A 19,250-nucleotide genomic window follows, 5' to 3' on the forward strand; every position below is an offset into this window, starting at 1 on the left:
TACTCACCATAGAACGACATCTTTCCTTTGACCAAGTTTCTTCCTCTGGTGTTTTCAGCCACACATTCATACATGCCTGCATCCTCCTGCTGGAAGTAAGGGATCTCTAAAACGCCGCTGGCTTTATTTATGTCCACCTTCCTGCCAAAAGAGGCTCCATCCACTCGTCTCCAGCTGATGGTTGGCACTGGGCTAAAGGCATTAAAAAAACAACACACAGCAAGGGCATAACGTGAAAAATAATCCTGAAGATTTTGTTTTACTTGGGGGTATTAGCTTAGACGAGAAAGCATAGATGAAGCTAGTGAACAGTGAATAACACTGATAAAGTATGTCAATGTTTAATTAATCTGAAATATGAACTAGTGAGTGATTCTTCTATGTATATTCTGTGTGTACAGCACAAAAAAAGAGTCACAAAATCCCTTCACAGGGTCTCTACCCATTACCATACAGCTTGCACTCGTAGAGTAAACAACTAATGGTGTAGTTATGACATGACAGTTATGAGTGGTATAATAATGCACAACGGGACATACTTTCCAAGTGCAAAACACTCCAGTTTGACAGTTGAGCTCTTAGCGACAGGGACAACTTCAGGAAACTGCACTTCGATCTTTGGCTCGTATTCGCCCATCACACCTGACGTTACAAAGAGAAACACAGAATTGATGCCACGCGTGTCAGAGGGGAATTTTCTCAGCTCGAAGCCTGAAAAGGTCACAGTGAGACAAAATCCAAAATATAGTTTGGGTCACTGTATGATGCCGTCATATACAGGCCCGAAGGAGTTATAACTCTCTTCGAGCTCTTTGGCGATTTCTGGATTGTCTGAGGTCTTAAATATCTAATTGTAACTTTTCTGACCAAAGTTAACGTTCAATTATTTTCTATAAAAGTACAGTTAACAAACAAAACAACCTTCAAAAATGTTTCATGTTATGAGCCAAGCCATAGACACAAATGAGGTGCAAATGATTAGATTTCCTGGCAACAGTTGTCAAAATCGCCAGCTAAAGATTTTACTGCGATAAACTCATCTTGCCAAGCAATCACTAATTAAAGTCTTTGCACCTGTTATTTGAAAGTTGCACCGTCTTAAACTTGGGTCCCTGTTTCGTACTGTACGTATACTTCAGTAACAGCATCCTTTCATACCATCGACCCGCAGGACGAGAGGTGTTGGTGGACCTTGGACGCTGCTCTTGGTGACCGTGTTGGTGACTACACAAGTGTAGTTGCCGACATCAGAGGGCTCCACTTTTGCGATGTAGAGGTTGCCGGTCTTCTGGGACACAAATCGTCGCGTGTCCTGGATGACAAATGACGGGTACTCATTGAAGATCCACGTAAAGGTAAGTTCTGTGAACAAACACAAGCAGAATGGATGTGGGCGACACATGAAAAACAACATACTGTATTTAGGCATCATCTAAAGTGCAGATAACTTGTGCTTCATCAGACACTTCATCACTTCGGTGTCAGTGGATGCCTTCAGGGATAAAGCAATTAGCAGATTGGACTGAGCGCCAGCTTTCCGTGATTAAAAACACAATTTATAATTGAAAAGCAATTACTCTTACTCACTGTTGGATAAATGCCCTTAATATTGTAAAAGTTTCAGTGGTCCAATATGTTGAAGTGATGATGCTGAGAGTAAGAATTACTGGCTTTTCAGGGAAGTAGATATTTTGTATCCACAGCAGGAACGGCAATATCTTTCCTGTGGCGGCTTGTTCCACTTAAAAGTTTTTGGGGAAAAATGAGGAGCAGCGCGGTTGTTAAGTGAATAAGCAGCATTCAGGCTGAAAACAAACCTGCATTAAAACAATGCAACAGACACCAGCTACCAGTGAGACAAGAAATTCTAAATCCAGTTTGAGTTATAGATTTGCGAATTTGAAAGTTGACGTCAAAACATTGTACAACAATGTATAATGCTACTTGAACTAAATGGACTTTCCCTTTATAAATTAAGCCTGTAATGACTGCACTATCATTTTATTTTAATTATCCCCCGTTTTATTTTCATTTTGTTTTCCCTATTTTTATCTACCTTTTCTTCTTGGGATTTATTACTTGGTAAGAGTTAATTTAAAAATACAGCAACAGTGGCTGTACATAAAAACAACAACAACTAACACCTCCCTTTGTGGTGGTCAAATAGCTGTGGAGGACCTTGAATCAAACTTTAAGCTGCGGCTCCTGCATAAAAAAAACCTGTATAATGCCCAATAAAACCAATGTATTACAGCATCATGTTATTCTGTATGGTACCACCTAGTCTACTATTCATCATCCATGATAACAAGCTTCTGGGAAAGACTCCCAGTACTATCAACCAAATGGGGTGCAGTCAGAGAGGCTTTGCGCGAACAATCAGCAACATTATAAAAAGGAATGATGGTGTTTTGACATATTGACACAAGGATAGATTGCTCTGGACCGTATTGCATCCCTGTCCCAAAAGCAATCTTGGCCGTTGGTAAAAACTTGTCTAAGCGATGACTCGGCAGTATAGTACAGGGAATAATTGAGACGATAGGTCGACACTCATCTACTGACTCAGTATTCTTTACTTCTGCTCTTTTGGGGGCAGGAGGATGCGTGGGCTTTGACATATTACTGTGCACCTTGTAAATCACGAAGGGACTCAGAATCCTGAGAACTTGGGTCCCGGTTTTGCTTATTTCATTCATTCTGCCCTCATCATCTGTTTCAACTCCTAGGTACTCTCACCTGCCCTGCTGCCTCATCTGGAGTACATTCAGCCTGAAAACAGTGTGCACCATTTCACTCTGGTTTCTGGGTTGAATGCTATTTTTCTAACAAATGTTGTGTGGGACAGCTTTCAACAGGCTTTTGTTTAAAATGAACATTTTGCGACGTTTTGTCAGTGCTGAACATGCTCCTGATCGTCTCCGTGCCTCTGCCCACCTGTTCCCACTGTGCTCATTAGTCCTCCAGTGTATATATGACCGCTCCAACAGTAACACCCTGCCAGATTGTCAGTCGCGACTTTATGCCAGTAGATTCCAGCATCCTTCTGCTTTGTATTTCACCTGTTTTTTTTGACCACACCTCAAAACCAGGACTGTTTTTTCTCACCTGCTCCCTCTCCTTTGTGTGCAGACCGGGTTACTACAACCTTTTGCAAGAGATTTATTATTCAAGTAAAATTGTACTGGCTGACTTTTTGTGTTGTACTTTTGGATCCTGAAATCTGAAACGTGACAGACTGTGACGAGCTGGTGAGGATGCTCCTTTCTACCAAGCACAGAGTAGGTGCTTTTATGTGTGTCAGACTCGTAGAGGACAACCTGACCTTGTGTTCATCCCAAGAACACGACATGAGATTGAAACTTTGACCGCACTGTGTAATCACACCTGTCTCTCTATTTTGTGCCAGCGATGCCCATATTTCCAGCGTGTCACATTCTACGATGAATAAGATCCTTTGTTAACACCTTCCTGTTGGTTTCATACATCCACTAAAAACATGTATTTATTGTAAAGCTGTAGTTTTACATTAAAGGAAATATTTTAGGCAATACATTGTTGCAAATATTTTTTTTCAGAATTGATTCTTTTCTTTTTTATTCAAATTGCTGTCTGGTCTTTAAATGGTAAAAAAATGGCAAAAAAATAAAATTAAAAACAAGTTGACCAATGTTTTCCAAAGTCCACGTTGCAGCCTAAAATGACTTGTTTTGTCTCAACCAACAGTCCACAAGCAAAGTTAAGTTTATCAGAAAATATTTACATTGAGGAAGCTGGAATTTGAGAAGTTTAACACGTTTTACTTTGAAAAAAAATATTTAAAAAAATCATTGTTAATCAGAAGAGTTGGCAATTCATTTTCTGTCAATCAGCCAATCGATTAATCTGCTAATCGTCCAATTCTTTAGAAAACAATTTTCCTTTTCCATCATGAAAGGAACATTTAAAAATTCTGTCTCACATAACTTAAAATTCCTTCATGGGCATGTGGCATACTTTCAGACCATGATACCGTTCATGTCTGAGGGAACAGTTGTAATATCCTCCTCTCCCCTAAATAATATATCCCAGCTTTCTTCCTGACATGCTCATGTATATTTAATGTCTATTTTTGAAACAATATCATCCATAGGTGCAGGTACAGGGCATGACAAACGGGAACAACAACAAATAAGAGGTTACTAATTGGTTAGTTAAAGATTCATGGTGAGAAACAGGAAGCAGGAAATAGGAAGTGGAAAGCACCATGGGTTGGATTTGATGATTTGAGAGCCTTCTCAAATCAGTAATGGGCAGTAATAGAATAATGTAATCATGAGTGACAGTGAGTGGCAGATTTTCATTGTGGTTTCATTTAGCCCTTGTATAATGAACAGGCAGCATCAATTCCCCCTTAATGATCTCAGAAGAGGGAAGGGAAATGGAACATGACAGGCCAAGGGCATGCTGAATTGAGTGGGTCCTTGTACAAGTGTGTATTGTATCAAAGAAAAGTATATGCACAACTTGTGTCAAAGTTTGTATTCGCGAGTCTGTTCCCTCAACAGTAACAGCCATTAACCAGGCCTTCCTATCTGTATTCATAACACACAAGTTCACTCTATGAAATGGCTTAGGTCATGCACATGGGAAAAATCCCTGTGAGCTATGTGTGCTGTTGCTAGCCAGCCTCTGTTTTGGGGTAGATGCACTGGATAGAGAAAACAAGTGATTTCAGCCTTGAGTAAGTCTGAAAGGCCCGTTTCCATTAGTGAAAGGAGGTCAGATGCATTAGGTCCCGAACAAACCGCAGCCATTCAGACCATCTCAAAGTGAGAGATGACACACACAAACATCAAATGTAAATCCAGCACCGCGCCTTGAAAGGGTTATATCACAGCTCTTGGACACATGACAATATTTTGCTCATACTTAAAGTACAACTTCAAACTGACTTACACTTTTAGAGCATCCTGGCTGCACCAAACTACTTCCTGCAGCGGTCTTGAGGGTTTTGAGGCATCGTTAAAATGAAATAATGGCTTCCTGAATCATGCATGAGATATTGAAGTCCTTTAAAGGGGAGATGAGGCAGATCCTTCTCCACGACTGTATTGTGCTGATCGTGAATTATGTCCTGTCACCCTTTATGAGAACATGCTTCTCACATTTCCAACACTGGGAGTCTATTCAAATGCCAGTCAGGCTTTTCTGTGTTTCAGATGTTTAACAATACACTCATTGTGCTGTCATTGTAACAGCAGAACAAGTTATTATTTGTCTTTACATGTTTGTGTATTTTTCAAGCCTTCTTAATGTGCCCAGATCTTTTCAATTGCTTTTAATCTTTATTTTTTATTCTTTATAGCCTCTTTGTCCATATGGGAAAATATTGATACATATTTCTCTGATCAAACTTAAAAACAAAATTATATTTATGGAAACATATTCACAGCAGGATCAGGCACAATTTAATCATTCATATTTATAGTCACAATAATGAGGCTGAATGAGGACAAGATAATGGGTCTGTAACATGTGAGTGTGTGTGTGTGGATATGTGTGAATGTGAGCATGTAAGGAAAACTAGACAGGATGAACTATGACTATAGTAGATATGGCCAGACTAACCTTTAAGCAAATATGTTTTTTTAAAAAAAACAACTGGAAATGACTCATCCTACACTGTATTTTAAAATCTCAACATCTCCATCAATAGGCATTATCTACTAGGACAAAATATTGTCAGAAAATGGATCATTCCAGGCGCTGGGCCGGGTCTCCAGAGAAGCGCTATGATCCCCCTCAACAAAAAGAAAATAAAAGCAGCCTGTACATTACCGGACAAAAGCAGACTCCGGCTGCATTTATTTAATTCATGGAAAACAACAGGGAAGCGACCTGACCCACTTTGAGTGACTTTGAACAAGGATGGGAATTACTCACCATTCATCCAAATCAAATTTTTGTTGACACTTAGCCTGAGAGCACTGAGAATGAATATTGGATTTTGGAGATTGTTGTATTTCACATTATCCAACCAGATGTCCTGCATTACATTTGATTGTGTTCATTTCATTCATGGCCAATTCTGAACATTTATTCGAAAAACACGCATTTCTGTCTACTTAAAATAGTGTTCTGCTCCTTGACCTGACACAATCTGTGGCACCAGTTTAGAAGTTTAGTTTACTGAAATATTGTTATTCTCAAAATCCCATTAAAGTATTGTAAAAATATTAAAAGTACTGTGAAAATAAAATAGGCCATCTTTTAACCAAGACACCTGGTATATTGTGACAGATTCTTCCCAGTGAAAAAAATACAGCCACACCTAATATGCTCATGTAAAATAAATATTAGCAAAGTGTCATGTAATACTAATAGTTTAATCATGTTCATAATCCATTATATTTTCCTTGCAGTGATTCATTTGAAGATTGTTAAAATAAGCACAACTTAATGTCTGTGACAAAGCGGTTAAGGCTTCACTTCTGGTTATATATTTCTAACTGTGTTCGAGCTCCACCTTCAATCTGTAGCATTACAAATGTTATTCCATGTTTGTTTATGTTTACCATTATGTTTGTTACAGTTACATCCAAACCGTCTAGTTTAATCACAATGCAGACAAGTACTGTTTGAGTTCCTGCTTTCATGCCCTTGCTGATGTCATCAGTGAGGTCACGGTTTCAACCAAGAGGGGGAAACTATTGTCAGCAAATACTAAAGACTGGAGGGGGAAGGATGTCTCTGCAGCTGTGTGTGTGTGTGTGTGTGTGTGTGTATGATGTGGAACTGACTTGTCCTCAGTCAAGCCACTGCAGTTTACTTGTTATGTTTCCTTTACACTCTAGTGACACACGTAGCCTACTTTAATTCCACTATGTGAGTGAAACTGTATTTTATTCATGGAAGTTCCTTAAGTCGGCATCCAAACACCTTCAAGGACCCTTTGACAAAGAATGCTGACGATGCACTTAACTGGACATTGTACATATATTTTCTGTATGTGCATTACCTTCTGATAATTGATTCAAATTACAACAGGAAACATAGATGCTTTCCAGTGCTAAAATTATAACATAATATATTTGTGTAATGAGGAAGCAATTAAAAATTAAAGTCAATGCGTCTCAGTTGTATAAAATGTTATATTTGCGTTTTCCTGCATTTTACCACATAAAATAACGTTGACAAATCATTTAACAGGTCTATAGATGTGACATTATTGTGTACATAGTGATCATTCCTGCTTAAGAGCAGGTAGAGACTTCGCGTGAGACTGGAGGTGACAGATATGGGCTAGGTGCAATGGAACTGTGTAACCCACACAGTTCCACTGACAACAGCCCCTCCAGGACTCCAGTCCCAAATGATCAGCGTCACGCAGGAGGGTGAAGTCCAAAGGGAGTTCAGCGTTAGTATAAAAATGAGTAAGTTTTGGGAACAATTGACAGACAAGATGAACATGAATTATTGAAGAGAGTTATTGAATAAATCTATCTACATTTCCCTGAGGACAAAAACATCAAGACCCAGATAGCGTTTCTCCAACGATTTAGTCACATTCTTAGCCAAACACACTGCAGCGCACATCTCTGTAAACATCTGTGAGTGTGATGTTGTCAAATATGCAAGATCGCAGTCCCAACAAAGCCGCTGAAGTTCTTGAACAAAGTGCAACATCAGAGGCCAAGGGAATCTCCTGAATGTTATGAAAATGAGTTTATAAAGAGAGATGTTGCATTTTTAATACTAATTTATATGAAACCATGTCCTGAAATCCCCTTATTGCAAGAGAGCAACAACAGATGAAAGAGAATATAGAAAACACTGCTGATTTAACCATTTGTTGGTTAAAACAACAACAACAACACACATTTCATTACCCATAGTAAAATAAGCTGGGATAATAATAAGAAAAATCAACTGTGAAGCTGAAAGAGTAACACACCACTCGAGGGAAGAAATACTAGCAAAGATGATTGATTTGATAAGAGGAGGTCAGTTTCCAAGATTTTTGTGAGGTCACACACACTGTAAGGTTTCCCACAGGGGTGAAGCTCTAAGCTGCTGTTAACATAAATAAAAAAAGGATTCATCTTCAGACATGATTGTATGATTTAAAATGCAGGTGAGAAGTTCACATTATGACCTAAAGTCATCACCACTTTTAGTCCTTGCCAGAGTTCAGCAGCAGCTCTCCTAAATAATTCTGGATGTTTGCAAATGTGAGTATAAGTAAGTGTAAAGTCAAAAGATCCTTTGGCCTTGTTCTTGTATGTAATATAAAATATCTTACACCAAGAGTGGTCTCTCCTTTGTACCTGATATGAAACACTCTGCTGTACTTTAGCCATACATGAGTTTATGCATTTATGCTAAAAAAAAAAATGTAAAGGTAATTGTCTTCTTACATACAGTAAGTGTAACATTTGGCATTCAAAACTGTTTTTAGGGCTACCCGTGCTGGCACAAATTGGGAAATAAAAGTTTAAATTAAGAATAAATCATATTTTTGATGTGCAATTTCTGGCTTCAGCTTCCCCCCCAAAACACAAGGATTGTTCTGAGGCGATGGGAATATGAAATTACCAAATTAATCATTTGCTCTGAATAGATCCAATTAGCTGCAGCAGATACTGAAAATGTATGTTTTATACAGCTGCATTACAGAAGACAAATCTCACTTCACACGAGTCGTGAAAATAGTGAATATTGTCATTATCAAGCAACTGTGCAACATTTTCAATGGTTTATAGTATAAACATGTACAGTGCATAGCTACAGTGATAATAAGGTGAATAACTTGAACAAATTGAACAACCTACATTAATTTAATATACAAACAAACAGAATTACTTCTGGTAAAGTACATCAATACCTTCCCAAGTAAATAAATGAACAGTCGGTTACTGTACATCTCTTCACATTTCTGACTGTATACAATCTATTGAAGGTAAAGTCAGTCAATTTTGACTCATTTCTCTCCCCTTAACCAAAAAGATGCCTGAACCAAAATGTTGTTCAGAGAGCGCTGCAATCCTTTGTCAAAATATTCACAGAAACAATGCAATTTCCTCTTCCAAATCGTAAACATTAGCCAGGTGCATGCATGATTGCCTTCATGACAGACCGTACGTTAAACTGCTAGAAAAAGAACTCAACTGAAACTCCATATGTGAGATCATCCAGACTAAATCAGTGCTGTTTTCTTATAAAAACATGAATAAAGTGTGCCCACATTCAAAAAAAAATATGTTTGGACACTGTGGTGACACTGCTGCTACAGCGCAACACTCCCAAAAATGCTGCTGTTTTATTGTTTAGAGTGTTTTGGACTGTAGACTCCTTGCACCAGGGGATAGCAATTACACTACAAGGTTGCCAAATGTAAGCATACGGCTCATTGTTCTTGCCTTTCCAGACAACACAAGGTGAGATGTCTCATTATAGCATACACACAACAAAGCACTATCAATGTTGGCCTACCATTAGGTTTGCAAGTAACTGTGTGACAGAGGCACCTCATCTTATCTGCAGCAGCAGAACAGCGTGGTTTCACACAGTAGCAGCACATGAATTAGTAAACTAAAGTTTACCCAAAATAACACCTGACAATAGTTTGTGCTCAGTGTGCATATAGGATCCAGCAGCCACAGCTTTAAGTGGACATTCTTTGTGTTTGTTAGCTGCTACCAAATGTCATATAACCTACTATTTATGTTTTCCTGCAGTTATGAAATTAGACTGACTCATTGACATGTTTTGGTTAGTTTAAGATGTACATTTTGTTCCACTGGGCGATGTGGCCAAACTTAATATCACTATAATTCATTTACCGTTGCGCAGATATTCAAATGCCTTAGAAAACAATTTGCTTAACAATGAGGACATGTGACTTGACTTGGACGTAAAACTTCACTCAACGTAAAACTTGAATGCCTGAAGACTCAACTTAACTCCAACTCAGGGAAAGAAGCGGAGGATTTAGGAAAAACTAGTTGCAATTTTGCCTTTTGAAGCTCAAATTGCCAGTTATGTCTTGAGTATCTACAACCTCATTTCAGACATTCCTGGTGAATAATAAATAGTACACATGCCTGGTTGAGTTCTGTAGGATGCATTGCAGTGGAAAGTGGTGTGATTTGGTGAAATACAGGCGACGTAGCAATGTGACGGCAGAATTAAGCTGAATATGGCAGAGTTTTGTATAATTACGATTGGCCTTTCAGGGCTTTGAATTTAAGTTGTTTGGTCCATCGTGGTGACACAAGGCTGCAGGCCCCTCGGTTGATCTTTTTAATTGTAATTACATCACCCAAGTTTAAGCCTCCTGTTACTTTCAAGCATTCAATAAATTTGCATCCTTCTGAAATGTAAAATTAAAAACAAGCCTTTGGGGTCATTATTTTAATTGTACACATTCAGTGCTGCTGTCATCATAGCGCTTCACCTTACACTGTAAATATGTTACTGTAAAAATTCTAAGGTTGTTTCAACAACCACTACCTTCAAGTTTTAACAACACCACTGTTGTATAATCTGTCAAATTTGTGTAGAGTTATAAAGTTACACATTGTGAGGATAGTGTACAAAAAAGAACTTCAAATCAAGTTCAGTCAACAAATGTTATAGCGAAGAGCTGCTAGTGAAACTGGACTCCTGTTATGCAATTTATTTTTACTATAAAAATCACTACGTTGTATTTAGGATCGTTGATGCTGGTCTTAAGGTGACCAACCAGAAATGAGTTGAAATCAAACCGGGACCAGTCATTTACAGACTGGCTGGAATTGTATTTTGAAGGCTCTCAATTAATTATTTGACACATACAGATATTTTGATTCACAGTTGCTCTGTTTCCCTAAAAAAAAAAAAAGAGTATGTGGTGCAACTTTGGCCATTTGACCCAAACTAGCAAGTCGCATTTCAAAGACTTGAGACGTGACTTGGTCTTGGTTCAAAATACTTAAAAATAGCTCTGCCAGTTTGCTTACAATCATTAATTTTGGGCAACAGAATCATACAATTTCACTCATTATACATTAATAAAGTGAATAACTACCCAGCTTTAACACATTCAAGATATTTAATAAAGCATATAATAGAGTCAATACTTTTTACATAAAAATTAGGTTAAATTGGTCCAAGACAGGAAGTATTTGCAGTAAAAACACGAAACTATGCACTTTATAATTGATCTTTAAATATAATAGCTAAAAGCCCCCTGCTGTGTGCAGATTGTTACACTACATCCACATTCTCCAACAGTGGAAAAATACATTCAGCCTTGCTGGCAAAAAGCCCATCTTAAGACCCCTGTGTGCGAGTTAATATGGAAACTCCCATTGATAATATCATGGATGCAAAGGGATGATGTGAAGCAAACAGAGCACCTTCAGAGAGAAGCTCTATTACTCAGCCTGGCAGAGCCCCAGCCACAGACAACCTCTCCAGTCTGCATGCCAAAGTTTTTTCTCGCCCCCATTGAAAATCAAGCTGACAGGCCAGAGTGTCCCAAAGTGAAAATGACTCACTCTACTGACTTCAACAACACAGTCAAACAGCCAGGAGAATTGAGGAGAACACAAACAAGACTTTCGCTTGGTCCAGAAAAAGGGGTTGATGAGGAATCAGCGAGGTGATAACACACTGTGTCGACATATGTGTGTAAAACCAGAAGTGACTCTTCACGGATACACAGTAGAGATAAAGTAGAGATTAAAAGATATACCCTCACATGATAATAAAAACTTCTTACCTCCTGAGTGGGGGGGTGGGCCGCACAGTAAGACCACTCCTTGACCTTCACGAACCCTCACTGGACTTCTTCTCTGTGTCTTGAAATTCTCCAAGTCTGTTTACCAAAACACAAAAGCAATAAAGCAAAATAATCATTTCATTCTTCACAAAAGCCATAAGCACACAGGACGCAAACACAACAAGCTTAGTTGTTTACAGAGATCAAAACAAATGCAAGTCATATCTGTGGTTGCTCAGTAATTTCATATCTAGTTAGAGCACAGCCACTGACCAGAGTTTTCACACAATACAATACCACGCATAACTTTTGCATATTTGTAATGAAACACTCATGGCATGGTTGCATAAATGCAGACATGGTGCTGTAAAGTCCTAAACACTTCTGACTGGAGCAGAAAGCAATTCCTCAAGTATAAGTCACGCATGAGTGAATTTAATTGGAACAGTGTATTGTTATCACTTTCCGTGTTTCATCCACTGCACACAGACCAGCAACAATTAAATGACTAAGACTGAAACATCATTTGTATGGAGACCGATTAATTGTTGACAACCTGCTGAGAGAAAGCAAATAGAGACAACAATCCTTGAACACTTTGCCGTTTCTTGCCTGCTGTGGCTCTTGGAGATATCGCAGGCGGCGCAGCCAAATATGCAGCTGCCATATAACGACATAATCAAGACTGAATTCAAAAACAGGGAGAAAGAAACTGACACCTCCTGTGTGCGAGCACAGCAGGATGAGCCCCTGCATAATAAATACAGTGTGTGATCTTTACAGATGTTGTGAGCAATAGAAAATTGCATCCAGCAGAACAGTATTCCATTTTGTTCCATAAATGGTTATTGAAAAGCCTCTGTTTGACTTCACAATTTAATTAGTGAATGATTAAGTTCTTTTCATATTTGGTGCAGACAGACAGATTGTGTGGATGCTTCAGTGGCCAAGTCTAAATCTATGTCTGAGCCATGGTTAAGAATCACATTAAGCCTCTCTGTGCATCAACACATTGAAGTGCCTTCTGGACCAGCGAGACATCTTTAGACTACATTAGAAGTCCTGTTTCATCTTATTTTATCAGCTTTATTTGAATATATTGAAACTTACTGGCAGATTAAATACAAGTAGAGCCATGATAGCGGCTCTATGAGGCTGTAATGCTCTCAAGACTAACATCAGCATGCTCACACACTCACCATGACAATAGTGATGTTTAGCAGGTACAATATTTACCTTGTTCATCATCTTGGTTTAGCATGTTAGCAAGCAAACATTTGCTAATTGGCACATTACGCAATGTATCTCTCAGGCTGAATGCCAGTTTTATAAATATCTGGTCATAAACCGGTGTTGGACAAATTGCAATTCTGATCATGTCACCAGATGAAAAGTAAATGGTTTGCCTACATTATTACAAGTAATCCTGAAGAGGACATGAACCCACTGTCTGTTCCAGAGGAAAATCCAATAGGCCTTTTTTTCCCAGCAGACATATTGACTTGTCAAAATGGGAAAAGCCTGTGTTATTAATGACATTAACAACGGCTCCATTTTAAGTGTTCCAGTAACCCACAACAGGATGACAGTGAGTCCCTAGGAGTAGTACCAGGACCCTGACACTGAAGCAGCTAAATGGAATTAATTTGATAACTTACAATGTGCTGTTACCACTGGGATGCTTGCAGAAATATTTCAGTTGCCTATGAACCAATGTGATGAACCAACAGAACGAGCGACATTTTCATCCTTAGAGCCACAAGTTTCACCACTTTTTCGTCCGCCTCAACATACTGTATTCTGTTAGTGAGCAGGAGAGCAGCAATCTAAAGACATTAAACTAAAGCTGCTCTGGCAGGGCCACTACCTGCTGAGTTGGCAGTGCATCCCAGCAGCTGCATTTCAGATTTTAAATGGTTTGATGTTACAAATTGTTTGGTTTGAGTTAATATTCTGCACACTGTTAAAGATAAGAAATAATATCCTATCTACACCAGGGTGTGCGTGGTTTTATGCTTGCTGCAGAAAACATTTGGCCCACTTTAAGACAGCCAACCATCTTGAGTGTGTTTTCCTTCAGCAGAAAAGAAGTCTGGTGAGTACCTCCCTGTAGTTTTAATATATTCAAAGCTCATCATTAGCATGGCTTTAGGAGTGTGCTCCTCATTTATGGTTTTACATCAGTTGGATGAGTGTATTGACGAGGACGGATCTTTTAAATATAGTTTTCTTGTACACAGGACAGTATTTTTTCTGGTGACAGTATATTTGGAAAGCTTTTGTCTACCTCGTAGAATTAGAAATGAGCAGGCAAACCCCCTCTAGACATTTCCTCAATACTGCATACGTAAGGTTTTGATAAAAAAATAAAATAAAATAAAATTATACTAAATGAGAAGAATAATGAATATCTGAAATTTCTTTTGAAATGTATCTTTGTTCTCAATCAAGGCAAATGATTTGATGGGATTTCCAGTTTTTATATTGTAAGAATTATACTAATCATACCATTTAAGTGACTTAATATACGGTATATTCAATAAGGTATATCGCATTAATCGATATAAAATGAAAATAACTTCTTTGTAAAACTCTTACATTTCTATATTTTAATTTAATTAATTTATATCAGTTTACAAAGCTGCAGGTGAAGATTTTCTCAACTCTGACAAAAGAACAACTCCTGACTACTTTCACACTCTGAATAAACAGCACATTCGACACATGTAACTAACTTCCTATCCACTCTTTCCCACTACGTGAGACATCACTCCAAAACAAGTGTGTGTGTGCGGATGCTGTAAGTGTTTGAAAAAAGGTATACAGAGTAAAATATCTTACCATATCCTCGCTGTCGTTAGAGACCAGGAACAACATACAGGATCAGATTGAACTCATTTCTAGGTTCACACGAGAACATATCAGAGTTGCTCAACTCATTCCGAGAGTGGAGCTCTCCTGATCAATATTCCTTTAGTGTATAGTGGGGCGTAAATGAGCTAGACACACTAAAAGCCAACAATGCCTGACAACCCAAGCTGTTCGGCATGGCGTGGATCATCTTATCAAGCCTATCACAGTTCTGCACCTCCATGGGCTTCATGGCAGGGTTCAGGTTATTTTGAGTGCTTCCAGATCCATGAAATTGGATGGTGAATTTGCATTTTTGGGCTAGCTCCTCCAATGTGACCCATTGTAATGAACGAAAGGCGATTGTATAGAAAAAAATTGAAGCTATTCCGTTCGACTGTGGGCTTGAGGACAAATTTGTGATATGGTTACATTTGCCACCTAACAGCTAACCAATGAAAAAAAAGAAAAGGCATAAAGGGTTTTTCAAAACTTTCCAGAAGTGCTTTGTATGAAGTTCTCTGACTGTGGTGTCATTTCCCTTCAATAATCCATCTTTTAAAAAAAAAAAAGAAAAAAAGGCTATGTTTTGTAGGTCTGATGTAAACTGACCCCTTGAGGTGGGTTTGGATTGAATGTTATTAAAAAAAAGTATGAACCCTCAGGTTTCATCCTCCAAATCAGAGAACTTGTTTAATATTAAATTTGACAGAAAATAGTAAATATTGTCGGATAAATGTCGGATGGTTTCTCCATCAATACCTTCCATCTCACCTGATGTGAACGAGGCTAATGTAATAACAAAATCGTAATCATTTTACGATGAAGCAGAGACATTAACACGCTGATTGATCAGGATGAAATGCCAGGCAGGGTTTATCAAATCCTATTAAATAACAAAATGATTGAGTGTAATATAAGAGCATGAGGTTACTAAGTGTTTTGTGAAAATGATTTTGGAGCGCTGCGTCATATGTACTTGAAAAGTACTATATAAATATAATGCTGCTACCAATAATAACAAATATTAAAAGAAAAGTATTATTATTATAGCTATATTAGTATAACTGGAGAGAGAACGTGTAATACCCAACATGTATGTGTTTAATGTGGATGTGAAAAGTTGATTTTTCTAAAGTGAAGCCTGATGAATTAAGATGACATCAAGATGAGAATTTGTATCTTGTGTTGCTATTTCTGAAAGCCCTTATCTACTTTCCAGAGCTGTCATTTTCAGCTTGTCATATTTTATGCAATAATTATTAACTTATAGAGTGGTAAATAATTATTCTTTAGAGCTGTGTAAACCAAAGTACTTTCTAAATACTAAAAACCTAAAGATGCTGCTGATAATAAAGTGAAAGTCACCAAAAAGCTACAATCAACAAGTTGCCATATGTTGTAACGATGAAGGTAAACATATAAACAAATAGCTGCAGTGAGCATTACTGTGAAAATCCTTTATCCTCTTCTCATCTTCGTCTGCATCTCGCCTTCTCTTCCCTCCCATCTCAGAGAAGCATCGTGCACTGAAGCCCTAACAGTGAGTGACACATGACATTCGAGGAATGATAAACATCAAACACCTAATTCTTACCGAGCGCTACGGCTGGTGTCTCTTGACAATTACTACACTATTATGAGGTGCTGCATTCAGAAAATGCCCATTGACTTTCTCCCCGAAAGATGAACCGTGACCCAGATTGAGCGCCAAGCATCAGAGTGCCGATGAAAGACGCTTTTCTCCCTTCCTCAAAACAGGTTTGATTTTCACCCGAGTCAAAAGCAATGAATAAAGAACTGATAGAAGCAAGCAAAAAAAAAAAAAAAAAAAAAACATATAGACATCTTACAAAGTAAATACACAGATAAGGCAGAAAGGTTAGGCAATACAAATCTTGTTATGTGCAATTACAGGAATGAATGTGATCAGAAATCATGGGCACCAAGATACAGAGGAGTCACATCCTGCATTGCTATCATGATTACAGCTATTTCACCCTTCATTAAACACTGTGGTACAATAGTGGCTCCATAAGCAGCACAGGATCTGGGCTGCGGCTTCTTCGGGACAAGCATTCAATGGCTCTATTGCAGGCCTTGCAATCTGTTATATAATGTGGCATCTTGCATCAGTGAAAATCCTTTCATTTACACACACAAAAAAAAACTCCTTAGGGATTAGGAAACTCAATCCGGCTCGATAACCAACTAGATTATTCCTTTCAGCACTCCCAGCAGGCGAGTTGAACCTTTTAAACATGTAACTGTATTGTCAACAAGAGCACGAACCTTTATACTTTTAGAGGTTTAAGCACATAGCAGATGGTAGCGGAGACGGTTATATCATCCATTTTATGGTGGATTAAAAATGCAGGCCGTTTTAACTCTTATACATGCAGTCCACATCCGTGCAATACAAATTTGATGATATGGGACATCATTAGATGGTGCAAATTCAAGACTCTGATCTTGGTCACCACCAGCAAGGACTTCCATGAACAGATGAGCAATTATAGATCACATCGTTAAAGAAGATACAATCATGTTTTTAATATTGAGGACGCTGTAATCTCTTTGTTTCGAGCAGTAGAGCCTAAAAGCATTGGTTTTAGGCTACCAGAGTTGATAAGATTACCGGCTGGACGTTATTGTAGATCCTTGTGTTCTCTTCATGAATGGCTTTTACCTTGGTCTTTGTCTCACAGAGTTATTACGGAACCAAGAGCATGCGAGCCCCTTGGTGTTTGAAAAAGCATATTGAGCTACTCCGAGTCAGGGTCTGTTACAAATGACATGATCCTGACTTTCATAACAGACTGCTCTTCCATGAATTATTCCCTTGACCTGGGACCCGCTCAATCACACAGCACACTTAATTAAGTTAAACCAAGAGCAATAAATAAGATGTATGACACATCAGCACTGATGCTTGTTCTCATCCCTTGACAAAAGCAGCAGGTCTCCGGTCAGGCCCGGCCGACAGATGAGACCAATCACAATGACATGCAGTTCAGGTCAGGACTCACAAATTGATAGGAAATGTGAATATGATCAACAGCCCACTGGCAACTCAGGACACAGATTTGCTCTATATGCTGAAGATTGAATGCTGCTTTGTGACAAAAGAGCACCAAATACTGGTGAGATGGATATCTGTGGCACTCTCCCGCCAAGGATCATCGCTGCAGCTGCTATGGCAGAAAAACAGACATCAGACTTCAATCTAGCTGCACCATCTGTTCGCAGATATCAGGGCTGTCATTTGATATGGGCTGCCCATCAAGAGTGGAGGCCTCAAGTTCACCTTGCCATCAGAGATGCCTTAGACTCTGGTCTTATAAAACGTGATGGATGAAGGCTGTAAAGCATCAACTATATGGGATCTGCCAAGGACCACCACGCAATCACGCAGTCTTCATCATAGGGCTGTGAGAAGTTCAGAACCGCCGAGCACAGTAAACACCAGTGCTGGAGCTTTAATCAGGGCTAAAGGATAAAAACACAACACGACAGAAACATGGCCAGTTAATTTGTGTTTTCTCATTAATAACTTTCACAGTATCAGCCCACTGCAAGAGTCTCTTGTCGCTGGCTGTTGTTTGTTAAAGAAGATCAGGTCAGACAACAAACAATTTCCAGAGAATCCTACTGGGTCATTATACATGCAGTGAACCACAATGTCTGAGATTCAATGAAACTTTTACTTTCTAAGGCAAACAAAGACGCAACTGACCTCAAAACAAATGATGTTGAATCGAGGTGAACTTCACTTAATCGAAGGGGTATAATAAATGTGAAAATAACAAATTGTTCAATTTAAGTGGCTTCTGACAAATAAAAATGGAATCATACTGAAACAACACAGCTTTCTTAGGAGAGTACTCCACTGAGTTTTATGTGCATTCCTATAACACTTTTATTCTCACAATTATGTTACATAATTATGTTGCTGATTCTGCTGTGATGCAGCAGAATCAGCGATAAGATCTTCTTCATTCCATATGTTCTTGTTCATTGTGAGAACATGGCACCTACATTATCCACAGTGAGACTTGACAGCCGACCGTCTGATCAAGGATGCAGCTCTGTTATTCTGGTGGTGGCCGGCAAAGCCTTGAGCCGTTCGTCTCAAGTACAGATAAGAGGCGGACCACAGAGGTCGAACTCAACTCCCACAGAGGTTTTCTATTGTCCAACTTGTAATCTCCAGATCCAACAATTGGCGGCTCAGTGACATCCACCGCTGAGCATAGAGGTCCCTGAACTCTACTTTCTTTGATATCAAGTTTATAAAATGCATTTAAAGAATGAAAAATTACATTACACACTACCGTACAACATTTTTTAGTTTTCATGCAGTTTAGAGGGGGACAGCGTAACCCAGGCTACTTTCTGTAGCTATAGTTTATACATATCCCATAAACGTCTCACATGCATGCTATAGACCAGGGGTCTCCAACCAGTAGATCATGATGTACCCGGTAGATCTCAGAGCTTTCAGGGGAAAAATGTTTGGAGACTCCTACCCTAAATGCTTCACAAGCAGGCTATAGGTAGATACTGGCTTGGTGTCAGCACACGGAGAAGTCTCTAGTCCCAGAAGTTACTGTAGCGCATGGAGCTCAGACAGGTATGTGGCCAAAGATTTGTT

The 19,250-nt window shown here is 38.8% G+C and overlaps 1 protein-coding gene across 3 annotated transcripts in view; it reads right to left on the bottom strand.

The window, feature by feature from the left end:
* The window catches only part of cntn3a.1 (contactin 3a, tandem duplicate 1), a 285,629-nt gene that overhangs the window by 32,046 nt on the left and 234,333 nt on the right, over positions 1-19,250 (bottom strand). For all 3 annotated transcript variants that reach the window (XM_069140071.1, XM_069140072.1, XM_069140070.1), the window contains 4 exons: positions 11,747-11,842; positions 1,159-1,362; positions 540-642; positions 8-192 (listed from right to left, as the gene is read on the bottom strand). In XM_069140071.1, coding sequence (XP_068996172.1) covers positions 8-192; positions 540-642; positions 1,159-1,362; positions 11,747-11,842 — 588 coding nt within the window. The remainder of the gene's footprint in view (positions 1-7; positions 193-539; positions 643-1,158; positions 1,363-11,746; positions 11,843-19,250) is intronic.

This window comes from Embiotoca jacksoni, unplaced genomic scaffold (assembly GCF_022577435.1).
Source record: "Embiotoca jacksoni isolate LCO1_2020_lvr unplaced genomic scaffold, fEmbJac1.0.p SCAF_9, whole genome shotgun sequence".
Taxonomy (NCBI): Eukaryota; Metazoa; Chordata; class Actinopteri; family Embiotocidae; genus Embiotoca; species Embiotoca jacksoni.